The sequence below is a fragment of the Carya illinoinensis genome, chromosome 15, assembly GCF_018687715.1.
Source record: "Carya illinoinensis cultivar Pawnee chromosome 15, C.illinoinensisPawnee_v1, whole genome shotgun sequence".
Lineage (NCBI taxonomy): Eukaryota > Viridiplantae > Streptophyta > Magnoliopsida > Fagales > Juglandaceae > Carya > Carya illinoinensis.
Genome location: NC_056766.1, coordinates 38,565,301 through 38,590,687, shown reverse-complemented (window position 1 = coordinate 38,590,687; position 25,387 = coordinate 38,565,301). Strand labels below are relative to the sequence as shown.

At 36.0% G+C, this 25,387-nt stretch overlaps 1 protein-coding gene, 1 long non-coding RNA gene and 1 other non-coding gene across 5 annotated transcripts; 1 reads left to right on the top strand and 2 right to left on the bottom strand.

The window, feature by feature from the left end:
- Positions 1-811: 811 nt before the first annotated feature.
- Positions 812-14,527, bottom strand: LOC122296912 (NF-X1-type zinc finger protein NFXL1). Its single transcript, XM_043106709.1, has 12 exons — positions 14,370-14,527; positions 10,497-13,916; positions 7,441-7,514; positions 6,449-6,674; positions 6,124-6,366; positions 5,934-5,987; positions 5,764-5,814; positions 3,138-3,398; positions 2,976-3,028; positions 2,777-2,894; positions 2,155-2,409; positions 812-2,055 (listed from the first exon to the last, which is right to left on the bottom strand). The coding sequence occupies exons 2-12, from the start codon at positions 13,840-13,842 to the stop codon at positions 983-985; spliced, it is 5,754 nt and encodes a 1,917-aa protein (XP_042962643.1). The 5' UTR covers positions 13,843-13,916; positions 14,370-14,527; the 3' UTR covers positions 812-982.
- Positions 8,021-8,140, bottom strand: LOC122297941. The gene has a single exon (XR_006239004.1). It is a non-coding gene; the product is annotated as a U5 spliceosomal RNA (small nuclear RNA).
- A 1,309-nt stretch (positions 14,528-15,836) lies between the features above and the next one.
- On the top strand, positions 15,837-18,182 carry LOC122295913. 3 transcript variants are annotated; one of them, XR_006238320.1, is made up of 4 exons: positions 15,837-16,460; positions 16,548-16,903; positions 17,118-17,477; positions 17,814-18,182. It is a non-coding gene; the product is annotated as an uncharacterized LOC122295913 (long non-coding RNA). The 3 variants fall into 3 exon arrangements; XR_006238319.1 differs by having other exon boundaries at positions 15,845-16,678; positions 16,776-16,903; XR_006238318.1 differs by having other exon boundaries at positions 15,856-16,903.
- The last annotated feature ends 7,205 nt before the right edge of the window (positions 18,183-25,387 follow it).

Here is a 25,387-nt window from a genome sequence, read left to right as displayed (position 1 = left end):
TCTCTACTCTTCTCCTTAACGGTAACTTCCATCTCCTTCGAAATAGCCATACTGCTCAGCATCCCTACTCTTCTAGATATCTCCATTGTTCTCCTGGCATCGCCTTTAGTGGCTGTTGCAGAGCATGAAACTACCGCTGCGTACGATATAGGGGTAGCTTCTCTGCGTGTAACTTTTGTGCATAGTTGTTAAGATTATCTGCCCCCCTCCGTTCCTTCCCTTTGATTTTACCCATCCTGCCATACATCGCACAAAGCTCCATTGCCATCTTCCTCCAACCTTTTACCTTTCATTTCTTCATGGATGATGATAAGACTTCTCCTTCCACCGCCTCCGTACTCTACTATGGTCAAATGTCTACCATATACATTAGTGGACCTTTGTGCAATATAAGCACTACTGTTTCGTATTATGATCACTCTCATGTACTACAAATCCATGCACCAAGTGCCAGTAGATATATTAACATCTCGCGTATCTGTAGATATTTTTTTATCATCTGTCTTAATTTCTAGAATATTTGGACAAAGATGTTTTTGAAAAGCGTTCACAAATCCTGCATGCCTACATATCCCATCAACTTGCATGCATGGGTATAAGCTGCCAAGGCTCTAATGTACGTTCAAGTTAGGTTAATGTTGAAGCCCCCAATATACACTCCAAGCAAGACCTTTTCTTGTACAATTCCATTTCTTACTGTACATTAAGTTCCAAGTGAGCCGAGGCCCAAGTAGCCCTGCTGTTTCAATTTTCTCCATCCTTCCATACTTGTTATATCAACAATTACCAAAAATAAAAAAAACAGAGAAGATGACACCAGAAGAAAAAAGATTAGCTTTTAGTTTACTGTTTTCTGTTTCCTTTGAACTCAATTCAAACCATTATGTTCTTTTCTTTTCTTCTATCACTTTTTTTGTTTCTTTAGCAAATTTTACCCTCATTTCCTTTGCTGTAATAAACTCCATTACAATGATGTACAAGTTTATATTGTGTAGACCATACCAACCTCTACAAGAGCAGCATGAGGAATGTTCAGGGCCACCGGAGTTTCTCGGCAATTTTTGTCACAAAATATGTATGTCTTGATCAAGAACCGCTTTAGAAAGTTTGAGCCTTGACGCAATGCTAAATGTGACTGTCCCAGGACATATGCAGTACCACTTTCCCTTGCATCAATTAGCTCTTGTAGCTCCTTCCTCACAGATACCTGCATTTTTGGACTATTTGGAGGCAACATGAACCTAACCTTTTTCCTGTTTACAGGAGCACAGCTGCTCTCTAATGAAGAACCCGATGTACTTGTCTGAGAGTAATTGTTTTCAAAGTTTGCAGAACCTTTATATGAGTTGGTATCATTTAGTGGAACCAAGGCATTCCCATCTGACAGTGGCTTTCCAATAACAATCATTCTGCCTTCCTGGGAATTCAGGGATTCAAGATCATTGTCTTCAATGGCAATGAATTCTCCAATGGAACGAATAATCTCTTCCTCGAAGTCATCGGTGTCCTTAATGTGATCACGGTACCCATGTCTCACAATGCAACGATATATTTTGTAATCTTTAGGTCCTACCCTTCCTATAAGATACCTTCGACTCGGGGGGACATAAGGCACTGGTAGAGACTTGAAGGAAACAAAAATCAGCACCTGATGAAATGCAGGAAGGTTGGCAATGAAGTGTGAGAAAAAGGATGGGATTCCAGTTACTATATCTGTGTAAATGAAGCCAATTCCAGGCACCCTGCAAACTCCAAGGCCTAAGCTAAGTTCTGTAAGCCATTCTGTTGTCACCTTGTTCTCTAAATCAAATTCATACTTCTTCTTGGTTCCATAATGCCATGCAAGCATGACGGTCAAGGACAATGCCAAAAGGAAAACAAGATACCAAGCTCCTCTGTGAAAGTTCAACATACAGGCTGACAGATACGTGATCTCGATGAAGCCAAAGAATATCAAAAAACATGCAGAAAGAAGCAGACTTTTCTCCCAGTACAGGGCAATTACAAGAGACATAAGACATGTCGTTACAAGCATTCCAGAAATTACTGCCAATCCTGTAAGAGATTTAATCAGTATCCTTTTGCTATGCTAAAATTATAGTCAAATTTATCAAGTTCTACAAAATATCATGTGTTATGGTTAGGAATGTGTACCTGCTGCGTTACCAATTTTCACAATGTTGCGGAAAACAATTGTGACTGTAAGGCTGAGGATCATCAGTAACCAGTTGACGTCAGGAATATAGACCTGCCCACGTATCTTATCTGATGTATGAATAACTTTCACCCTGGGAAAACAATTAAGTGACAGACACTGGTTTATAACAGAGAAACTGGCTGTTATGGTTGCTTGGCTTCCTACAACTGAGGCAAGTAGGGATAACGCAACGAATGAGTGGCGAATAGCTCCTGCTGGACTTGCCAAGTATTCCGTGAATTAGAAATATAATTAGCAGATAAAGCAACCACCAATTCAAAATAAAAGCACTGAGGAACTACTTTCTCAAGTATCAAAGGAAGATGAAAGAGACGAGATTTGCTCTAGAAAGCCTTTGAAAATACCTTCTCAAGCCATAAAACTACATATAAAATTGATCATTTCTTTGTCTGCATTCATTTTAAGCTCTTTATTTTTTTGTTTTGCTTTGAGTTTGCATTTTCCAGGAGTATATATGAAAAGTTATTGTCTATATATCATTGTACTTTTCCTTGGTCAAATAAAATCTCGTTAATAAAAATAATCAACAAATAAATGAAAGCAAAGTAAAGTACTTACCAGGGACAGATTCACTTAGATGATTAAAATTTATAGCATGCAAGTTTTTGGACATATATGAAGCTTGACCCGCATAGCATGCGATGAGGACTGGATAAATTAGGCAGACAAAAGCAATCTGCAGCAGTCATCATCCACAATTTCTTTATAACTGTCATAGATACTTTTAGAATTGATAAATGCGAGTGATTTTGATTACCTTGATTGATTTCTTGGAGAAATGACCTAGATCTGCAAACATGGCCTCTAGTCCTGCAAAAGTACAGCAAATGATTAAACCCAAAGAATCGATGATAGAAAGAAACCAGCACATAGTGTTATAGGAATCTCAAAATTATGAGAACATAACTCAAGAACCAACCTGCCAGACATAGGATGATGCTGCCTAAAGATCTCCAACTTTTAACACCAATATTTTGCACAAATCTGTACATGTATACTGGGGAGATCGCAAGGATGATTCTTTTGTTCCAATAAAAGATATTATATATGCCCACTGCACTTATAAATAACAGCCAAATACTGATAATTGGAGCAAACATAAATGCTATATTATGTGTCCCATAGTGCTGCAGCATGAAAAGGCATACCAATATAGCACATGCAGAGGGAACTGGTACATCTGAAACATGTAACATGTCAAATAGGCGGATCAGTAATGGGGATATCTATGTAAGTAATCCAAGAGCAGCAGTGTCATCCAGGAATGTCTTCCAGAAAACTAGTCACGTTCACAAAATTATTCCAACCATTGAATAGTTGAATCACATGTAGATTGATCAAGTATTTTCAACATAATTATGCTCCAACAAATGCCTCTGGAGTAGATGGACATTACAACCCATTAATTTTAAAGAAAAGACTGATAATGTGTAATGACCCAGGGAAAGCATTGGCCACATCAAGTGATAACCCCAAAAAGACTAGTTAATTTGAAACTTACCTAGAATCTCCTCAGTTTCACCAATTAAGTAGCCAATTGGTGCTATTTATAAATAATTCTATGAAAATTTCAAATTGACTACTTCTCTTGGGGTTATAGAGTAGATGTGGCTAGCGGTTTCCCTGGGTCATTACATATGGTATCAAAGTCAAGGTGCAAGGCCAACCATGTGTTACTAAACCACTCTAGGACAAGGCCCTGATGAGGAGGTCGGGAATTTAAGATATGGAGTTTATAACACCCCAATCCCATATTAGGAATATAAAAAACCCACATAGGTTTTGTAGGTTATAAAGGTAGTCATGGGCACTAAGTCCCACGTTGACTACTTACTAGTTGATTTTAGGGAAGTTTCAAATTGGCTAGTCTTTTTGGGGTTATAGCACAAATGTGACTAAGCACTTTCCCTAGGTCGTTACATCATGATTTCATGGTTTTAGTCATTAAATTATTATTAAAAAAGTATCATACCATAAATTATTTTGAAACACAATGAACTGTCGAAGATGCTTTATTTTGTTAATCAATTACTTCTCCTTTACCAGACAAATTAAAAGAGATACCAAGCACTTTCCTATAAATAAAGCAAAACAAGAAATATTGCTAAGGATGGGATCACTCTTCAACAACTCCAAGTATCTAAATAACTATCCTGATTTGTTTCTGAGAACGGCTAGATCAAAAAAGGAGGTTGCTCCTTTAAGAACTTGTCTACTTATAATCAGATGCTTGCAAGGGAAAAGGAAAATTTACCTTTCACACACTGTCATGTAACGCAGAAGGGAACCAACTAGGCCAGGAAAAAAAATGACTCGAAACAGATATGTCAAAGGCTCAGGAAGAAAGAGTATCATCAATGTTGATACAAAAGTTGCAAGACTGGATTGAATCAAGTACAATTTGAGAAAATGGATAAAAATAAGGCATCAATACCATACATTTTTCATATGGAAGGAAGAAGAGGATTAGTATACCATAAAGTATGGCATGCCGAGGGTATGTTTGAAGTAGAAATTTGGCACTTGCCATGTGTCAATAACTTAAGTGAGGTCCAAAAAATGAGCGTAAATTGCAGATGCTGCACAGAATGCTCAAAAAACATATGCCATATAAATCAGTGAGACAGATGTCTGTAGCCCCAAGACATCAATTAACAGTTCTAAGACCATTTCATTATGGATATCACTTCATGGCATTGAAACTAGATCCGACTACATGGAACACCCTGGATAAGATATCCTTTGCTTCCAATCCCAACTGAAAATAATAGAGAGAGAAAAAAGAGAGGGGCACGTGGACTTCTTTCCAAGTCATCCACCATTCTCTCTTGATAATTTCTCAATGCTCTTTTTAAGGCAACCTCAACTTTCTTTCACCCTCTCCTCCTAAAGTTTTATAAATGGGTAGCAATCTAGTCAATCCCATGTATAGAAGCATAAAACTACTCATTATTAGGATTTTGCAATCCCTATGTAGTCTTCAAAAAATCAGGTTAAAACAATGGTGTTTACAGCTGTATATAATATAGAGAAATTATAGGCTTATCAAGAGAACTGAAAAAATGAAGCTTACAATTAGCGTGGTTTGATATAACACGTCAAATCCACTTTAGAAAAAAAAAAAAAAAAAAAAAAAAAAAAAAAAAAAAAAAAGAAGATTATTGTAATATGGCATACTACATCAGGTCATCTTGGATTTTAAAATAGTATTTTCTAATTCACTTTGAAGGCCTTGCATTTTTGTATAATATATCGGTGCAACATTGGACGTATTGTTATTTATGTGCATATACATGCATCCCTTCAAACATTCAGTGCATCATGTAATCAGATAGTTTTTTCCTCTCTTACTTCACTGTACATTTCCAAGAAAGTCTTGCAAAATTACAATTGAGCTTTCATATGACAAAATATCAAAATCTTATCGAAGTCAGTGTATATCTTACAGGAAACAAATAAAATAAAATATTCAGTTAAGAGGAAGTCTGAAATATACAGCCAGTGTTTTTATTTTAATGAATTTACTTACATGGAAGGGTACTTACATCTTTCTAAAGCTCTTGAGACAGACTGCTGTGTACTTTGTGAAGAAAAAACTGGAAAAACACAAGGTAAATGTAAATTGAAACAAATTTTTGCTGAAATTACTATTAAATGCTACAGAACAGTATTTTCTTTTTTCGTATTCAATCCTACTAACACTACTAATTCTTACTTTTATGTGTCATATCCGACAATGATCTTTGCACACCTGATGAAGCTGAGAACACTGATAAAGTGAGAAAGAAAAAAAAACAAATGAAATTAACCCATATGAAATTTATTATATAAGAAAGAAATTGGTAGCAGAAACTGAATTAAGTCATTATGCCGATGAGACTAAGAAGATTATGTGAACAGCTAACCAGAAAGAGCCGGGGTAAGCACCCCAACACCAATTGTCATGCAAGAACCAAAAAGAGCCAAGAACAACACCAAATATTGACTACTTTTATGTTTCGCAATGGCCCTTCTTGCCCTTGATTCCACCTTGACCTCAAAAGGGCTTCCTGCCTCATAATTCATAGCCTCAATTGAGCTTCTGTCAATTGGAAGCAGACCTACTTTCGCATGCCTGCATAATAGTGAGTACAGAGCAAAAGTGCCACCTGCAGTGATTTGCTGTGTGAATCATCGGTCTCCTTGAAGAAAATCCTATAAAAAAAAATTCTGGTGGTAAAGAGAAATTACCCTCTCCATCATCATCAGCCATTAGTACTATATAGGAATACTTCAGTAAAGAAATGATGGTCATTGTCCAGAAAATAAACGAGAAGAGCTCATATACAGCCTCCTCTGATTTGATATCTTGTTCACAAATTGTCCCAAAAACATACAGGGGAGCAGTACTTATTTGACCATAAATTACTCCAAGGCTTTGAAATGAGAAAAGAAGTATACGCTTCCATGACATCCTCTGTTCATCCAATTAGAAACATAGATCTCAGTGAAAACAAGAAATTTATGAGAAGCATTGAAATTCTACATATCTAACAGTCTATAATGCAAATATCTTTATATTTAACAAATAAATAAACACAGCTGAGCCAATGTCTGTCAATCGAGGAACCAATTGTGTTAGATGTATGTATATGGGATCTTCCAACCTGAATAATTCAGTCTGAACAGTATGCTTGATTGTTAAATTTTTTTTCTGCACATGATTTTGTTTCAGGGTTCCAATTAAAGTATGGGAGTCCTAATAGAGTCAGATGTGATGTAATGTCACAATATCTTCTCGCAAAATAGTATTTTTGCAGGAGAAGCGTGCTAATCATATTTCTATCAGAACGCCATTTGTGTATATAATCCTGGGTTAGTATGCCTAGCTTAGGCATCATAGCTACTCCAGTTATTTTTTAGACGATTGCCAAATGGAATATGGTGGTTATTAAATTCAATCAAAATAGTTTGATTGTGTATAACTATATTAAAGAACGTTCCTTTATAAGAGTTCTACTCAGAAAACAGAAGTTCTCCAAGAACTGGTATTTTTAACAGTCTATATCTCAATAATGCTAACTAAAAGTTGTCTAATGGCTGTACAAGTTGACACCATCACACATTATTAACATGATAACCATCAGAGAACCATCATTCACCTGATTGAACCAAGAATGAACAAGAAGTTCATATATATGTTGTATACACAAAATCGGTACAAAAGAAATAAAACCATTTACCTTGTCATTGGAGAAGGTGCCAGGGCTCGGTGAAATATCCATATTGGTGATAAGATTGACAATATAATGATAAACTGAACTTCAAGAAAAGAAATATATTTATATAGATAGATATGGGACTGCCTGGCGATTAAGCCAATGCCTAATAGAGGAGCCGGAACTACAAAGTGAAGGATCCAGAGGCAGTTAGTATGTGTGTGTGGGAAGCAGAGAGAGATCTCAAATTGTCATATTCTTCTCCAGTGAAGCTACTTCGTATTAAATGGCTTGGCGACTTCCACAACGAAGACTTATGTTTTGTTTTTGATGGGTAATATGGAGGAATGCCGGAACTTCACTGGCATAATAGGTAGCATAGAGGGAATGTCCAAATGACACTGACAGCTGGGAGTCTGAAAGAACTAACAAAAAGAATAGACAGAAATTACAGACAAAAAGATCGATAGCACACTAAAACCACATGCTTACCGACACGGACACCTAGGAGCCTGAGAGAAGAACCATACAGAGAGAGAATAGGCAGAAATGAGTCAACAAATGACTGACAACATACATTTTTTTTTATAGGTACTTAGTGGAGGTCCCTCCAAAGAGAGGAACTCCTCTAAACAATTGCCGTATGCCGCTATTTGCGGCGAGCACGCGGTATTCTTTTAGTAAAAGGTGAAAGAATAGCTCGCTCTGTGCTCACCGCGCGGCTGCGTACAACATACTTAAATCACATGCCTTACCCTTTGGGCGAGTGAATTAGGCAGTGCACATGTGTGATCTGAGCACTGGTTTTGCATGATTTTGACCAAGAGGCAAGAGCGTATATCCTAGAGTTCTGTATCTCCTTCATTAGAATTCAACATTTATTAAATGTCGTAGACCCACTTTTTCTATCTACCTCTCTCCCACCCCAAGTCTTAAACTTTGGATAAGAAAAGTCTACAGAACCAAACCCACTTTGAACAGACTAGTATCTTCCTCATGGCTTGCATTTTGACATATAAAAATAAATGACAACAAATCAAATCACATGCCTTACGTTTCAGGTTGAGGAGAAGGAGTGGTGCACATGTTCAGTAATTTAATTTCCCATCACTTTCCACCCTGTTTTTCTTCTTCTTTTTTGGATCTTCTGTGTTTTTGTTTCCTTCGCTTTGTAGCTCATTCACAGACACGAACCAAGCGTCTGCATAATGTTTAATCAGCGGATAAATTAATTCCTTTCAGGACAAGAGAAAAACATCAAAAATCACAAAAGATGTAAAAGTAAAACATAAAGGGTACCAAAAATTATTAGCATCACTTCATCCACCGTTTATATCTATCTATCTAGGCATCATCAAAAACATCCAATTAAGGATCTCCCTGAATCATTTCAGGTCTCGTTTAAATGTTAAGTTAAATTGAGATGAGTTAAATTCTTTATGAATAGTAATAAGTTGAGATTGTGGAGTAGATTTTGTAGGGCCCACCTAAAATAAGTTTAGATGTATTTGGATGTTAAAATAAATTTAGATGTATTTATAAAAAATTAAAAAATATTATAAATCTTGCATGTAAAGAGATGTTGAATTGAAAAAAATTATGGGTCCCACGTGTAAAAAGAGATTGAGTTGAAAAAAGTTATGGGTCTCACGTGTAAAGAGATTTTGAATTGAGATGAGTTTAACAATTTGAAAATTGTATATTTAGATACTAAACTCAATTTAAAATTAAACTGAAATTCAGTCCACCTTCTAAACGAGTCCTAAATGTTACTTACAAAACATGATCTTCTATCACTGTACAAGTTCATGCAATGTCGAAAATCTCTAAGTTATCTACTCAAGAAATAAAATATAAATAAAGAGAAATTAGCCTTTTTTCTTCCACAACCTACCAAAAGTTTTTTTTTTTTTTCTTTTAAACAATTTTTTAATATCCTTAACTATTAAAAAAATACACAAATTTACTAATATCATTTCTTTAACTATTAAGAAAAAAAAAATTAAAACACCCTAACGGTTACTTTGAGGAAGCCAAGTATTATTTATCAGAATTTTAATGTGCACCAATTTCCACTAGGTTGCACTAAGATTAAATTATTTTTTTCCTAGTTTTGATTGTAAAGTGAAAAGTTGGTAAATATATAATTTTTCCAGAAAGTAAAAGGGGAATGTCACAAGTGAAAAAAATCCAATTGAGTAGGAGACTTTCGGATGTTGAGTTAACTGTCAAATAAATGTTTTGGGTTGGAAAACCAAAATAAGTCCAAAAAATAAAAAAATTTAGATTCCATTCGAAATTTAGACGGAACTGAGATCAATTCAATTAACTCTAATTTTGAGCTGAGTCTAACGTCCAAACACCTAACTCTTAAATCAATAAATTCATCTTAACTCAAAACCTCTTTATACATAAAACTCACAACTTTGTTTAAACATTTGAGACCTACAATATTTTTCAACTTTCTATAAATACATATAAACTATCTTAATATCTAAATACATCTAAATACATCTAAATTCATCTTAACTGGAACCCACAAAACCCATTCAACCATCTTAACTCACTACTATTTATAAAAAAATTCACTTCATCACAATTTAGCTCAACATCCAAATGGGACCTTAGATGGATCAAATTTTACTTTGAAGCCACTCTCCCCAATGAATAAAAAGGTCTGGAATTCAACCCATGAGAAGGAGAGAACTGGAAGTGCATACAAATATGCATGGCAAAACACCACTTCATATGTTCGAGAAATCGTGAGAAAATTTTGGGAGGGCAAGGCTAGCCTCCCTATTGTATATGTTCAATATTGTGAGAATCATAGGAGAGAGTGAACTTAGAATCAGTGGTACATGTTACTCCCACAATTTCATCCGAAAGAAGAAAAAAAGATCTTTATCAAACGCCCATCGGTAATGGGTAGTGCAATCAAGAAAAAACAAAATACTGCAACTTTTCCCCCCCAACAAGCCAAAAATATAATGAAAAGGGCAAGTAGGCCTTATGATACCCATCTTCCCGTCTACAAGCATCTAATATCAAAACTCAAGTTCTTCTGTATTTCAAAATTCTTCAATCATAAGCCTTCTCCCAATCATCAACCACCTCAGACATTTCTGTTGCACTAAAATTATCTTGATGCTGCCGTGATGAACTCACGCCACTCGCATCAGATTCCAATACCGAACCAGATTGACTACTTGCCCCTTTCTCAGGATCCTCAATTCTGTGAGGTGCAGTGGATGAACTCGAAGGCTTTTCAGAATCTAGGACACTCCACCGATTTAATGAAGCGGCAATTGGACCTTCTTTTTTCGACACAGAAGCCTGCATATCTGCAGAACCACTAGACCACTCTTCTTCACCCCACAAATCTTCCTTCCAACCAGGCTCATGAATAACAGCCTTCTTCCATGGGTTACCCTTCAGAGCTGCAACTGCTCCCCCTTCCTTGGTCATCCCTGCTCCTCCCCAGGCATTAGTAGCTGAAGATGCTGCTGCTGCACCACCATTAGGTAGAACCACAACAACTCCATTATATGCAGTCCCATGATCCAATCTCCTCATAGCAGTCGCTGCTCGGGCAGGATCACTAAATACAGCCAATGCATTATTATCATTCAGCCAAACTAGTTCGCATTCCCCACCAAACCTCAAGACCAATGCACTTATATCTGCATCTCTTGGCAAATCAGGAAAAGAAACAACCAGCCTTGGATCCATGTCTACCAAAGGATCAAAAGCAGGAGGATGGGGTGCATTCAGGGCAGTGGAACCCTTAACACCAATCACACGAGGAGGGGCTTTCGATTTGCGTGTAACATGAACCACAACAAAACGCTTGGGCTCCCAACCAGCAGAATGAATGGCAAGTTTCCATCTGTCTGCGATCAGCCTTACTGCATCTCTCTTATCCTTCAGCATTGGACAGAAAACATGAACCTTAAGACCACCTGTAGTTCCTTTGCTCTTGCCAAGTACCATGAACTTACACCTCTCCTCCACAGCCAATACCCACTTTGGATCACGTCTGTAGAGGTCTGCAAGCACTTCAGATACAACAGAATTCTCTCCAAAATGAAGAGCCTCTAAGTTTGGACTAATATCAAAAGCATCTGCTAGAACCCGTTTCCGTTCTAACTTACCACATTCATCATCACACATAAGCTTCCTCTGCCCAAGTGGAATTTTCTTACCAGCTGCTTCCACTGGTTGAAGTGGCACCGGCAGCCTTTGGATAATGCAAGCCTCATGCACAGTATCAGCACTAAAGTTACCGTTGCTGCCTCCAGCATCACAAGGAACAGTTGCTGTTATCCGGCCACAAGAACATGCAATTGTTACAAGGAAATCACATATTACATCCGGACAAGGAGCAGAAGGGTGACAAGGTGCTATACAAGTGTGCCTACAATCTCTCCGAGGAGCACCACATGTCTGCCCACAAGAAGTTTTCAAACCTGCTGGAGATCCAGTTGAAGTATCACACGGTGGTGCGTGGCAAGTCCTGCCACAGGCATGCATACCACACTGCCTGGTCTTCCCACAAAGCTTGTTACATCTAATCTCCTTTGAACCACAAGGTATATTCCTAAGGACAACATGTCCACCAATGCATTCCTTCGCTATAGGCACAGAACAAGGCGGGCAGTCTCCAAAGTGGCAGCTGTGAGAAGATGAGTGGCCACAAGGCTGAGGAACTGAACAAGGGAGCTGACATGAAGGAGGAGGAGTACCACAAGGCAATGGAGGAGGGATTGAAGTCCTTCCACATGCACACATCAACTCAGTGAAGATTGTTTCGAGGCAAGGAGGGCAATGGCCGCTGTGACACAGTGATTCACAAGCATGCTGCCCGCACCTAAGCTTCTTCCCACACGCCATTGAGCAAAAGTGTGGATCCCACTCCCAAGGGAGGAGGTTGCTTGAATTAGACAGTGGACAGCATCGTTCACTGCACCTGTGCCTTCCGCAATTCTTCTTCCGTCCACAAGGTTTATCACAAGTAAATTTCTCTTCCAATGTTGTTTTATAGCATTCCACAGTTCTAGAGGTTGATCCACAACGACATTTTTGAGAGACCTTAAGCAAACATGGTGGACAATCCCCAGCATGGCACACCTCCGTACAATGGTGCATCCCACAAGGAAGGGGCCTGCCACATTTTTCAGAACATGTTGGAATTGGGTCCAAACAGCTCTGCCGATCCTCCTGCAAGCTTGTTTTCCCACAATAGCAAGTCTTAACCCTGCTTGGCAATAACTCACACTCTCCACAAGACCCTGGATGGCAAATTTCACAGCAGACATGATTACCACATAAAAGCTTCTTCCCACAAGTAGAATTACAAGAAAAAACACCATCCTCAGTTTGCAGTTCTCCCTTCACAGCCATGTCTCCACAAAGAACAGCCTCCACCTTCTTCTTGCAGAAACAAGATGCATTGATAAGAACCTCACAAGGATCGCAAGGTCCCACATGGCAAATCCGATCACACCTGTGACGCCTACACTCAAGAAGCTTGTCACAGCGCTGACCACAAGTAAGAACAGACTTTCGATCAGAGCACCGTGTCGTAATTGTTTTCTTCCCACATGGGCACAAACGTGACGGAGCAAATGCCTTACAAGGCGGGCAAGGACCTGGGTGGCACTGCAAAACACAGACATGAGGGCAAAGATCCTCACCACTCTCACCAGCTTGTGGGATCTCCCTCTCAAGTGGCTTACCACATGGTTCACCACATGAATGCGGAGTCAAGTACAGATCAGAAGGTGGGTCTGGCCTCTTCCCACAAAAGCAAACATACCGAATCTCCTTGGACGATGTAAGCTGCACTGACTGACACCCAGGACATCGCCAATTAAGTCCCTGACTCTTCTCAGCAGATAAGTCAACAGAAGTAGGAGCCCGAGCCCATTTCTTGGTACAATTCAGATGAAAAATAGAGTAACAGCTTGAGCAAGACCAAATGGGTGCTGACCTCCGCACCATGTCATAACAAATCATGCATTCAACAGTGCCCTTCATGAGCTTCTCCTGAATTTCTTGCACAAGCTGAGGCACCTTAGAGTCTTTCAATGCCTTTCCACCCTGGCTCTCCCTCTCCTTCTCCCCCTCCTTCTCCTTCTCCCTCATCCTGTCCCTCCTTTGATTCGCTGGCCGACCCATGTATCCCCTTGGACCATTAGTCCCCCTAGGCCGACTCTCTGGTGGTGCAGAACCATAATTCGGGTTCCCACCATTTCTGTGATTGGGATTTAAGCTCAATGGTGGCTCTATGTTTGGGTTTGGGTTTTGGATCAGGTTTGGGTTCGCAATGGTGGTGGCAACGGATCCCCTGACGACCCACTGGTGACGAACACCTTGAGCAGGAAATCTAGTTCTATCCCTTCGATCATTTCCAGATTGAGAGCTCATATTATCCGAAGACAAACACCCAAAGCTAGTATCCACCGACTCCAAACGAAAATTATCCAGCACCAAGATTACAACTGCAACAAATAACGCGGAAAACAGTGAGCATTTAATCGAAGACAGTCAATCGAATCACGCATACAATGGCCAAGATTAATACTAGACCGACATCATTTCCAAAAGTACCAGCGAAAAATTAATCAATCCTCTTAGACATTCAACTCAGTTGTTTGCTTCCGCACAACAGATAGGACTACATATTCAGTTTAAAAAAAAAAAAAAAAAAAAAAAAACAACAGAAATAAAAGAATCAAATCCCAATTTTATTTTCTTAACCGCCCCAGATTATTTGGGCAACCAAACAAGATCCCTCCCCGTATTTTCTCGACAACCAAACAGAACATACAAATCATTCAAACAAAATAAGTAAGTTGGAGCCAACAAACGTATTCGAGACCCAAAATCAACGATTCTAAGCAGACCCTAAAATATAGAAAGAGGAAGCGAAATGGAAACAACAGATTCAATACCCGATCGAAGATGATTTCTTTTGTCTGGCCGAGTTGTCAAGGAATTCCCACGGGGAAGAAGAGAAAACCGAGTTACGTGTTGGGTCCCGACCCGTCCTGAATGGGAAGTTTGTGGTGAAGTTGGAGAGTTTGAAGAATATATATAACATATAATATATATATGTATATGTATATGTATTTATGGATGTGCATACGCTTGGGGCCGAAGCAAGTTTCTCGCAGACTTGCATCCAAGGGTTGAAGGACGGTGGGTCCCATTTCTAGTCAAAAATTCACGATAGTCACGTGCGGTGTGGACCAGTTTGCGTGACAGTGTCCCTGACGATGTTGCTATGGCTATGCGTGGGTGCGTGCTGGCCACTCTTACATTAAGCGCAGGCCCATTTGGTGTATGTGTTATTAGGAGCTTGGGCTTCAATGGGCTTTGGACTTTTTTTTAACTTGAGGTCCAACTCAGCATTAATGTACGGTCCTCCTCTATTCCTTTCCAAAAAAATAGACTTCGATCTCCTATGAAAACTTTGTCAACACTTCAACTTGTGGCGATGTTTGCAGTCCAGGCACCATCCTTCTCGACAACCCTTCAATGGTTTTGCTTCCTTGTTCGAAACGCTTTAGTTATAAAAAAATTATAAAGTAGATCTAACATATTATATAAAGTCACTGTCAGCTTATAAGTTTATATTTTATAAGATCTCTTTGTGGCTGTAACATCATTCTCTAAAAAATAGTCGATTACAAAGTTTTATTGGATTCTTCAACATAATTAAGTTCAATGCATTATTACTAACTACATACGACATTTAGCATAGTACCATAATCCCAAAGTGGAATTGCATAAAAGATCACCTTTTATGGGGTCCAAAATCTCCACTAGCCCATAATCCCCAAGAAATATAAGCTAGGACCAAGTTTGATTCTATTGGCTTCTTTCTCCTTTCAATGCATGTTTATGGACTGTATTTGCTGCAAAGAGATATAAATATGAGGTCTCCCATACTTCTTTCTTTTTAATTAAAATAAAAGGAGTAGAGTAAGCAACCTTTCTTCTGCACACCACGATTTGTATTCCTCTCTTCATCTTTTTTCTCTCTTTTCCCTTTTAATTTACATTTATCGTTTGAGTGGCAAAATCACAATTCTAAACTCTTTGTCTTGATACTTGCAGGAAGAGGAGGAGCTGTCAATAATCAAAACTAACAAAACCCATTAGTCTTTGAAGAAAGATGCAATTACGTAGCATCTTCCAAGACCAAGAGAGTCGAGTCGGTGGGAGATCGAGAGTGATGCATGTTGCCAAAAGCCTTAACCGAACTAGCCAGGCAAGGTAAGATAACCTTTTAATTTCTATGCAAGCATCCAAACAACCTATGCCATTTTAAGGTTAAGTGTTATTATTCATGGCTAAAACTCACATGCATGAGAACTGCAAAAGGACATATGATTTAATGGCAAGGAACAAAAGAGTCGCTATCAAACGGCAATTATATATTTGCCAAAGTCTTTTTCTCTTTCCCTTTTGGTATAGAGATTTATTAAGGCTGTTTATTGTTGCAGCCCAAGCACTTCCTTTCATTAAATCTAGTATTGATTAGCATTTTCTTTCATATTAGTTAGGCTGTTTAATTTAGTTAGTTGTTGATCTTTGGTATGCTCTAATTTTTGGGTTTTAAGTTTTATTCTTTTTTGTTTTGTTTATGATCTTTTAATTTTAGTGTGTATATATTTTTTCCCACGATACTGTTTATAGTTTCTTGTGTTTAATGAAAACAAACAGGTATGGCATAGAGCAGGAGTCCCAACTTTTTCAAAAAATATGTAAAATGGCCACATTTGACATATCTTTTGTTTGTCAATTTGCAGTCTCTACTTGTATGATATCTATGCTGTAACTTTGATTTAATCTCCAATTTTTCTGGATTCCTCTGTTCCCAAAATTCTGTTGGGATTAGAAATTGTGGCCTCTTGTTGGTCATCCTGGACATTTCATGTACTACCTCACTTGTCAGCAGAAGGAACAGAGCTGAGCAGGTTCTTTAGGGTGGGGTTGCATTTACTTTAAACTACATGATTACTGGGCTATGCTGCATGGTGAGCCTGGGCTCCTCTACAAACCATTTCTTGTTGCTGCCTTCAGTGTGGAACTTTTAGGTTTTAGCATGTAATTTGATTGTCCAGGAAACTGCATTCACAGCAAAGTGGCCAGTCACAGCCGCCCTTCATTATTCGCCACGTTTCTTCAGGAATTTTCATGATGTAGGAACAGCATGCTGTTGAAACCATATTTGATCTGAATTTGAGTTGTCCTGGTTCTAATTCAATACCACATACTCCTTTTCTCTATTCATACAAGTCTCCTTGCTGTTTATACATGGTGTAAGTGGAAGTCTTTTTGTTTGATTACAGGGACCATGCTACTGGGGTGTTGGTGCTGCAAGGCCTTTGGCCATGCTATTTTGGATGCTCATTACAAAGCCTACCTATATGCTGGCATCAACATCAGTGGCACCAATGGAGAAGTGATGTCTGGCCAAGTAAAAATACTTGCTGGTTTTGTTTTCGTTTTTAACGACATTCTGCTGATTTGGTCTAATCCAAACTATTTGGCTTCCATTGAATGTTATGTTTTGAGTTTAGGTTTTCCAATATTGAGTTTAGATTGATTCTGAGTCTCTCTTTGTGGGGACTATGTCTGCATTCTTATAATTTTGTTTGTGTATTAACTTTATTGGAGCATTGTATTTCCAGGGTGACTGGAATGGGGCTGGTGCTCACGCTAACTATTGGTATCATGTGAATGTGATCTATTGGTAGGGAATTTTCTTTAAGATTTTCCTCAGTATAGTATGGCTTGAAGGTAATTCCTTGTAGTTGTGCAAAATTCCCTTCGTAATTTTGTACATATAGTTATGGCATCTCCTCTTGTTTGGCTTCTGGTGAATTCTGCACCAAGTCCATCAGAAGTGATGGAGAGTACGAAACCACCAATAAAAAGGCCATTGAAAAGTTAGGGTTGAGGCACAAGGAACACATTGCAGCTTACGGGGAAGGAAACGAGCACCGTCTCACTAAAAGGACAAGACTTCAGACATCAACAACTTCATTTGGGTAAGGATTTCTAATCCATATGTATCTAATGGAACAATTAGAAGATGAGCAGGAGGGGCATATTATGTTTTGATTTGTGATTCATATACCTCTATTCAGAAAATTCTTCTGAATTAACAAGAAAATTATAAATAATGAGTGAGAGAAGACAGAGGAGAGGAGAGAAACAAAAAGATTATGAACACTGAATGAGAAAAGACAGGAGAGGAGACAGTATGGAAAGGATTTCAGTGCCATGGAACCAGCTTCTAATAGATTTTAAAAAGCTGGTACCTTTTGGGGCAGTTTCCTTAATTTAATTCCATGCTCAATCCATTTCATCTGATTAATTGACAGGGAGTAGGAAGCAATGGAGCCACCATTAGAGTTGGTAGGGAGACATAGAAAGTTGGCAGAGATTATTTTGAGGACAGAAGATCAGGTTCTAACATGGATCCATATGTGGTCACCTCGATGATAGCTGAGTCCACCATCCTCTGGCATCCATGAGAAGATTACTCAACCATTTCCCTGTGGTCTATCATTATAATTATCCCCAATTCTTCCATTGCTATCTTACTTAGTTTCAGCATTTATTTAGCCGTGGCCCCCTTGACTTTCAAGATTATGTTCATAAAGACTAGGATTCTGGGAACAAAACATCAAAATGACTGAATTTTTTAGTTTTTGTTATTAAAAAAACTGATAAATTGCACTTTTATCCAATTTTGGACCTTAAGATGAATGAAAAATAAGTGAAAATAAGTTGCTTGACATAATCCTGACCCTTGGATCTTAACAAATGGAACACACAGCAACTGTTTGATAGTTAAGGGTGCAATCCATCAGTAGTGATAGTTTTGTATGCAAAGTGTAAAGCGCCTATCAATTAAAGGTTGAAGAAGATATTTTCCCATTCAAAATGAAGGTGGAAAGGGTAGATTTGTGTTTTGCAGTTTGTTCAGCTGAGTATCTAAGAAAGAAAGAACATCAAAGTTAAAATTTGTAGTAAATGGGTTCCATCATACACACTGCCAAATGCAGGCGAACAAGTATATCCTCTCTTTTGATGAAATACCATTCTCTTTTACTCGTGTCTACCAAACTAGAATATAGAAATATAGGCAATCATAAAATCAATCTTTTAAGATACATGCTATAATTACTGCTTGAAATATTGGAAGAAACCCAATATATGATCAAATGGTATATTAAAAAAAAAAAAAAGGAAAGAAATTTTAACCTTTTGTAATCATCCTCAGCTACCAGATCCATAGTATGGGATACTTTGAAAGATGAGTAATGTTAGGTAAAATTTTCAAATAAACAAGCTCTATACAAGCTCGCTATAAAAAAGTAGATCTCACTAATAAATAATAATTTTTTTTTATAATTTTTTTTTAGTGGGATCCATATTTTTATCAGGATTTGTATGGAATTTGTTTATTTGTGATTTGTACAAATCATTTCTCATTTTTTAAAATCTACTTGTTCACACACTTACACATCACTGATGTGAAAGTATCCGAATTATAATTTTTTTTATAATTATAATGAATTTTACAATAGGGCTTATTTGGTTACACAAAACTAAATTATCTCGGCTTATTTTATTCCATATAATCATTATAATTTTTTCAAACTCTCACGCAAAATATAATAAATAATTCAATTTTTTTTAACCTCAAAACAAAAATTATATTATAATAATATTTTATTCAACTTTTAACAAAACATCTCATTTAATCTAAAATGCGTAACTAAACGAGGCGATTGAATTATAAGTGTCAAAACTCTTTTTAGAATGCTCCAATTATTTTTCTAGTCATTAAATTTTTTCATTTTTTTAATTAACAGTTTAATTTATGCATTCCATAGAGATTAGAAACCAAAACTTCCTTTTCTTTTTAGTAATATTAAAACCTGCTGATTTAGCCATGTTCCTTGCCAAAAACAAATATGAAAAAATTAGAGAAAAGATCAGAGATTTAGATTTTGGCATGGTGAATTCTTCCATGTATGATGTTCCATCCCTCATGATCGTGCACATACAAAACAATAAAATATGGCACCAAAAAAAAAATCTGACTCAAAATATCAAAACTGAGAAAATTGTAGGAAATAAATTACTAGGACTGGGAAAATCATCAGATTCATCCTCAAGACCATTAAATCTGCATTAGAATACTACCATAACATATATCGAGAAAAATCATGTACAAAGGAAAAACAGATCCAAAACTGCTACGCAAAACAGAGGAATCCTCTGTTTCAGAGATGGCAAAAAAGAAAACCATCTTCAATCCAGCACCAACGTTCAATCCCCCTAAGAGTCGTCAGCCAAAAGTGGTCACTCAGCAAGAGATTCCCAAGGGTGAACGGGAGATCTGCCGAGTGATTTCCCGGAGCGCCGGTCTCATCTCGGGCTGCCCAGGAGACCAGTCTATGATTTTCTCGGATTCTTGCTTAATTTTTCTCACTTGGCTATGAACTGGAAAACCCATGTGCTGGATCCCACCTTCCTTTTCAGTCTTCATGTTATTGTAGCTGCTGTTGCTGTTCTTCATGTTCTCCATCTCCTCGGGCTTTTTCTCTCTGTATTTCTATCTTTACCTATCTCCCTAATAAGAACTGTATCTGCAACTGCAAGAGCTAATAAGAACTGCTAAGAACTACGTGTATCTGCGTATCTATATATAGATGAGAGAGAGAGAAAGATTTCAGAATTAAGACAGACGTAGGAGGGAAGGAAGTTTGGTCAGAAAGATCAAACCTTTGAAACGACTGTTTTTGGACCGTGTTGAAATATTAGGTTTGATGCTGTGTTATGCCACCATATCAGAGATCATGTGCATGATGTTCCAAGACCCTTGCTTGCCGTCTGATATGCTTGTGGTCATCTCATAGATGTGGGTCCCCACCAAAGATTCGAGTTTTGTTACTTACAAGTAAAATTACGTTTGAGATAATCTCAGATGATCTTTAAATAATAATAATAAAATATTAAACAATCACTTGACTACCCAAACATAGCCTAACAAGCTTGTTATGAAATCTATTAGAGTTTTCATCATCATAATTTGATCATTGTGGGACCCACTACGCGTTATATTAAACGTGTCGAAGGCATATTTCCGAATAGATTTTTTCTTCATCAGCATATTGTAAAATGTCCTTTGGAATCTCTTTCCTTTGAAGCCAAGTAGAGTGGCGTCGGCATACCAATCTGTCTTTGGATTTCATGATCTTTGCTGATGAATGATGATGGGAGGATTGTCTGTATGATAACTGGTGTATTAGGTATCTTAGAAATACCCATTAGGGTTTATTGGCTATTTTTCAGTGTGAACACTGAAATGAAACACATTTTTTAGGTCAAATTTAGAAAATATTCAATTGGGTATGTTACAACTTACGTTCCCAAGAGGTTTACCCAACAACGACACTTTTGCCCAAATATTCCACCATTTGACCCGTTCTAAATTGCTCGTGGGTTTCAATTTAAGTATATTAAGATCAATGTAGTCTTGGAATACATGTGAAAGTGATATTATATTCTTAAAAAATTGTTTATATATTTTGAAATTGGATAAAAGTAAAATGAGATTGATTCAAACTGGTTTTGACACATTCTAGCTTAAAAAGAATGTTCAACTTTCTTTCATAAATTTCGTCTTACCAAATAATCTTTCAGGAAAATAGTTTCGGAAAGAGACGAGTTTTGAGCAATAAATTTATTTTTCTTATTTTCAAATTCATAAATTCTTTCTTTATTTTAAGATAAAATTAAACAAAAATTCTACATACAGTCACTTTCACTTAGTCATTTACGTACTTCTTTGTACACTCCACTAATGTGATCGGTTGCGTCACTTTTTTTATATAAAATAACTATTTTGACCAATCGCATTAGTGAAATACCTAAAAAATATATAAAATTAATTGTATGTGGCATAATTCAAAATCAAAATAATAACTCTAAGATTTTATTTTATTTTATTAATTTTTTTTAAATGGGTAATTTACCATATGTAGCATTCAAACATAGAGAGTCAAAAGTAATTTATTACAATCCACATTGCTTGTGTGCCTAAATAACTTGGGGCTTAAGGCAGTTAACAGAAATTAAAGTTGGTTCACCTATTTTCATTTACCTATTCACATGCATAATTTCAATATGACTTATAAACCCTAGATAGTTAATTTTAGTGACATCTTTTTAGTCCACACATGGAACATCATCCACATCTTAGAAATTCAAAAATTATTATCTTTCAAATTATATCACACCAAATAATTTAATTTATTAGTATGATAATTTATTTTTAATTCCATGATTTGTTGTGCCGAAAAATCATATACGAGTTATTCTATTCTCAAGTCGTTGTGTAGAGCATACCATCTACATTACTTAAATAATAAGATTTGATTTATAAGATTTAAATTTTAAAATTAATCTTTCTAATCAAATTATACTATATAAGCACTTACTAGCTGTGTTTTACACACTAGCTTGAAAATACAATTTGTCATAATTCAATGGTGAATTACTCAAGGAAATATATACTTTCTTTTTCTTTTGGAAAATGCTAAGCTTTCCGTTGGGAATTTTATTATTATTATTTTTTATTTCGTGATTAAGGAAATGTATTTTTAATGATGTTATGAATTTTTTAAAAAAGATATTTAAAAATGTTAAGAATGCATGTGAAAAAAAAATAAAAAATAAAAACTTAAATTGTACTAGCGGGAGGTCCACGAGAGTTTCGTGGATGGTTCTTTTCTTTTTGGTATGACACTTAAAAGAAATATATATATATATATATATATATATATATTAAAAAACTAGGAAGAGTCAAAGTGGGAAACACACATCACAAAAATCCAAAGGAGGAAAGATCCTTTGCCGAGTGAAAACAAGAGGAGGAAAGACTCCTCAAGCTTTGAAAAACATTCAATTTTTAGTGACATAATTAGTTTATTAGTTTGGTTAATGGTCACAATCTCACAAGAAAACAAAGACAATGACTATTTCGAATCGTCAGTTTATCTTTGTAATTATATGTAAGAGACCATTAGAAGAATTCTCCCTATTTTATTTGAAATTAAAAAATATTCGAATACGACGACGAAGACTATGATAATTAATTTAGATGATTAGAAGCTCTTTTATTACAAGATCATATGGACAATTAATCCGGATTCTAGGTTGTAGATAGGTTTTTTTCTTTTTCTTTTTTTTCTTTTTTTACAAAAGCCTAAATGTTATTAAAAAATTTCAAAAAATAATAATGTGGAAAATCATAATTTTTTTTAATCTAGAAGTCTATATTTTATTACAATTTTTTCAGCAATAAATGTTGTTGAAAAGCTTCTTTTTTTTTTATATATATACATAAAAGCCTATATTTTATTAAAGTTTTTTCAAGAAGTCATATTGAAAACCATAATATTAATACCTTGAACAATGTCTATAAAAATTATAAAAAAAATTGAAAAACTAAGTTTCATGTCAAAAATAAATAAAACTAGAAACAACTAATTACTTTTTTAACTATATGCATGTAAAACAAAATATAAATCAATATTTTTTTACTTAAGGCTAAAGATTTATATATATATATATATATATATATATATATATATATATATATATAAATCCAAGTATCGGGTTTTCAACTTGAAACCTAGGTTTCATACCCGGCCCGGACCAAATAGGTCTAGATTTTGAAATTCGGCCAGAATTTGTCTCAAGTCGAAAACCGTAACTGGAACCCATTTATCCAAACATTGACAAATCATACCTCTTTAGATTGGCATTATGATAGATTTTCAATGCGCTCCAACATGACGATCAATTTGCCAATCATGTGTATGATATTCCATAGAATATATATATGCTACGAGTCTCATTTCATAAGAAGTTTGTGTAATTCGAGGGCAATTTGCATCCCCTAAAGTTCTTATAATTACTCATCAGGCAACATTAAATGTTGTAAAATTCATTTCTTGTGTCTTTCAACTACTTGAAATCTCAAGTTCAGATAATAATTTAAGATATTGATCTGTCAATTGTTTTCTTTTTAAATGTCTTATACAATGTTTTAGGTTGTATCCTTGATCTCATGATTTTTTCAATGATCCAAGAAAGCTTGGATGAACTCATATTTTTCTACTCCACATCACGAAGGAGTAAACGTATTGTTGAAGGCAACAATAATATTTGCCTAAATGAAAGCAACCTTTTATTTGCTTCCAACAGAATTCATGAATGAGAAGCAATGATTCCACAAAAGCTCTGACCCCACAGACTCTAACGGCCTGATCTGTAGGTTTTGGACACGTTAGAAGGATACTCATATTAGCATTAACCAATTCAACAACCTCAGCCGCGTTTGAATGCCCTTTCCCCGCAAGATTCCTTCTCAAAGTAATTTCTAGTATATATGGTTGCTTTCCCAAGGTAGAATCTTCTAATTCTTCCTATTTGACCCGAAATTGATTGAAGAATGGTAACCATAAAATACGACTCCAATACTTGATTGATCATCAAGCCTCCTAAATAATCCTTTAGCGAATTAGGGATAGGTAGCGGGACCATGTCTCGCCCCTGCATATGCGAACGAGCTAACTCACTCCTCCCAGTAGGGAGAATACCCAGGAGTAGGGGGCAAGATGACCCCAGCATGGTCCCACCCCGCCCCTCGCTCTACTCCACATATATAAAAAAAGAGTTTTGCTACATACAAGCGTAGTTGCGTACTAATCTATGTACAAACACTGATTTATTCATACTTAAAATTTAAATTAACACTGATATCAATAAAATCTACTTTTTGACTAATCACATCACATCAGTACACAGATTAGTGCACAATTGTGCTTGCAACTATACTTTTTCATAAAAAAATATCTTTTTATATTTGTGTATATAAATATATACAATTTATTAAAGACTTGAAATTATATTCAAGTTATTGGATTACATTGGCCTTCTAGGCAAAATTTTGAATACCGTACCGGTCAAGACACTGTAATGAAATATTTCAATACCGATGCCATTTCGAATACCGTTTTGAAATAGTCGATAGATGAAGAAATTATAAATAAAAATATATAAAAATTATAAATAGTCTAGTCTAGATAGGAGTAAAAAAATGAGCTCACAGTTTTAGAAAAAAAAAAAGTAAAAATCGAATATCGGCCAATACGAACTAAAACGGCCAAAATTCCAACCGGTACAAAATAAAGATTTTCACAATACCGACTACCTAGTCGGTATGGCATATTTTGGTCGTACTAGCTAGTACGGTACGAAATTCAAAACCATGCTCTTAGATCAAAACGATGCTCTTAGACCAACCTTTATATAGTAGTAAGTCTCATATTCCTTAAATATGATTATTGTTTTGCTTTGTCTCTTATATAAAAGTTGGTCTAAGAAATCAATATAATCCAAAATATAACTCTAATAAAATTTATAATTTTAATTATATTATATTATATTATATTATTATAATTATATTGCTACATGGAAACTTTACTCGTGTCAAGTCATTACATCTATTATTATGTTAAACGTACATAAATTTGATAGTTTATGTTTTAAATTATTTAAAATGTTATAGCAATAAATATCATGCAATTTAGAATTTTAAAAGTTTGAGATACTTTTGCTTCCTAATTCGTATATAATTCTATTTTATTTTCTCTGTATTTAATTTAATTATTATAATTAGTAATAGAAGAATGCTACGCTTTAATTATTTCTACAATAAGTTTCACAAAGCCCGGATGCCAGGCTAATTATAATTTATAGTGATAATAAGGGCATATAACTTGTGGGTTATTAAATAATGTGATCTTCTGTTGTGTCCATAGCTTATAAACTACTAATACAAACTAACGATATAGAGAAATTATATTTACAG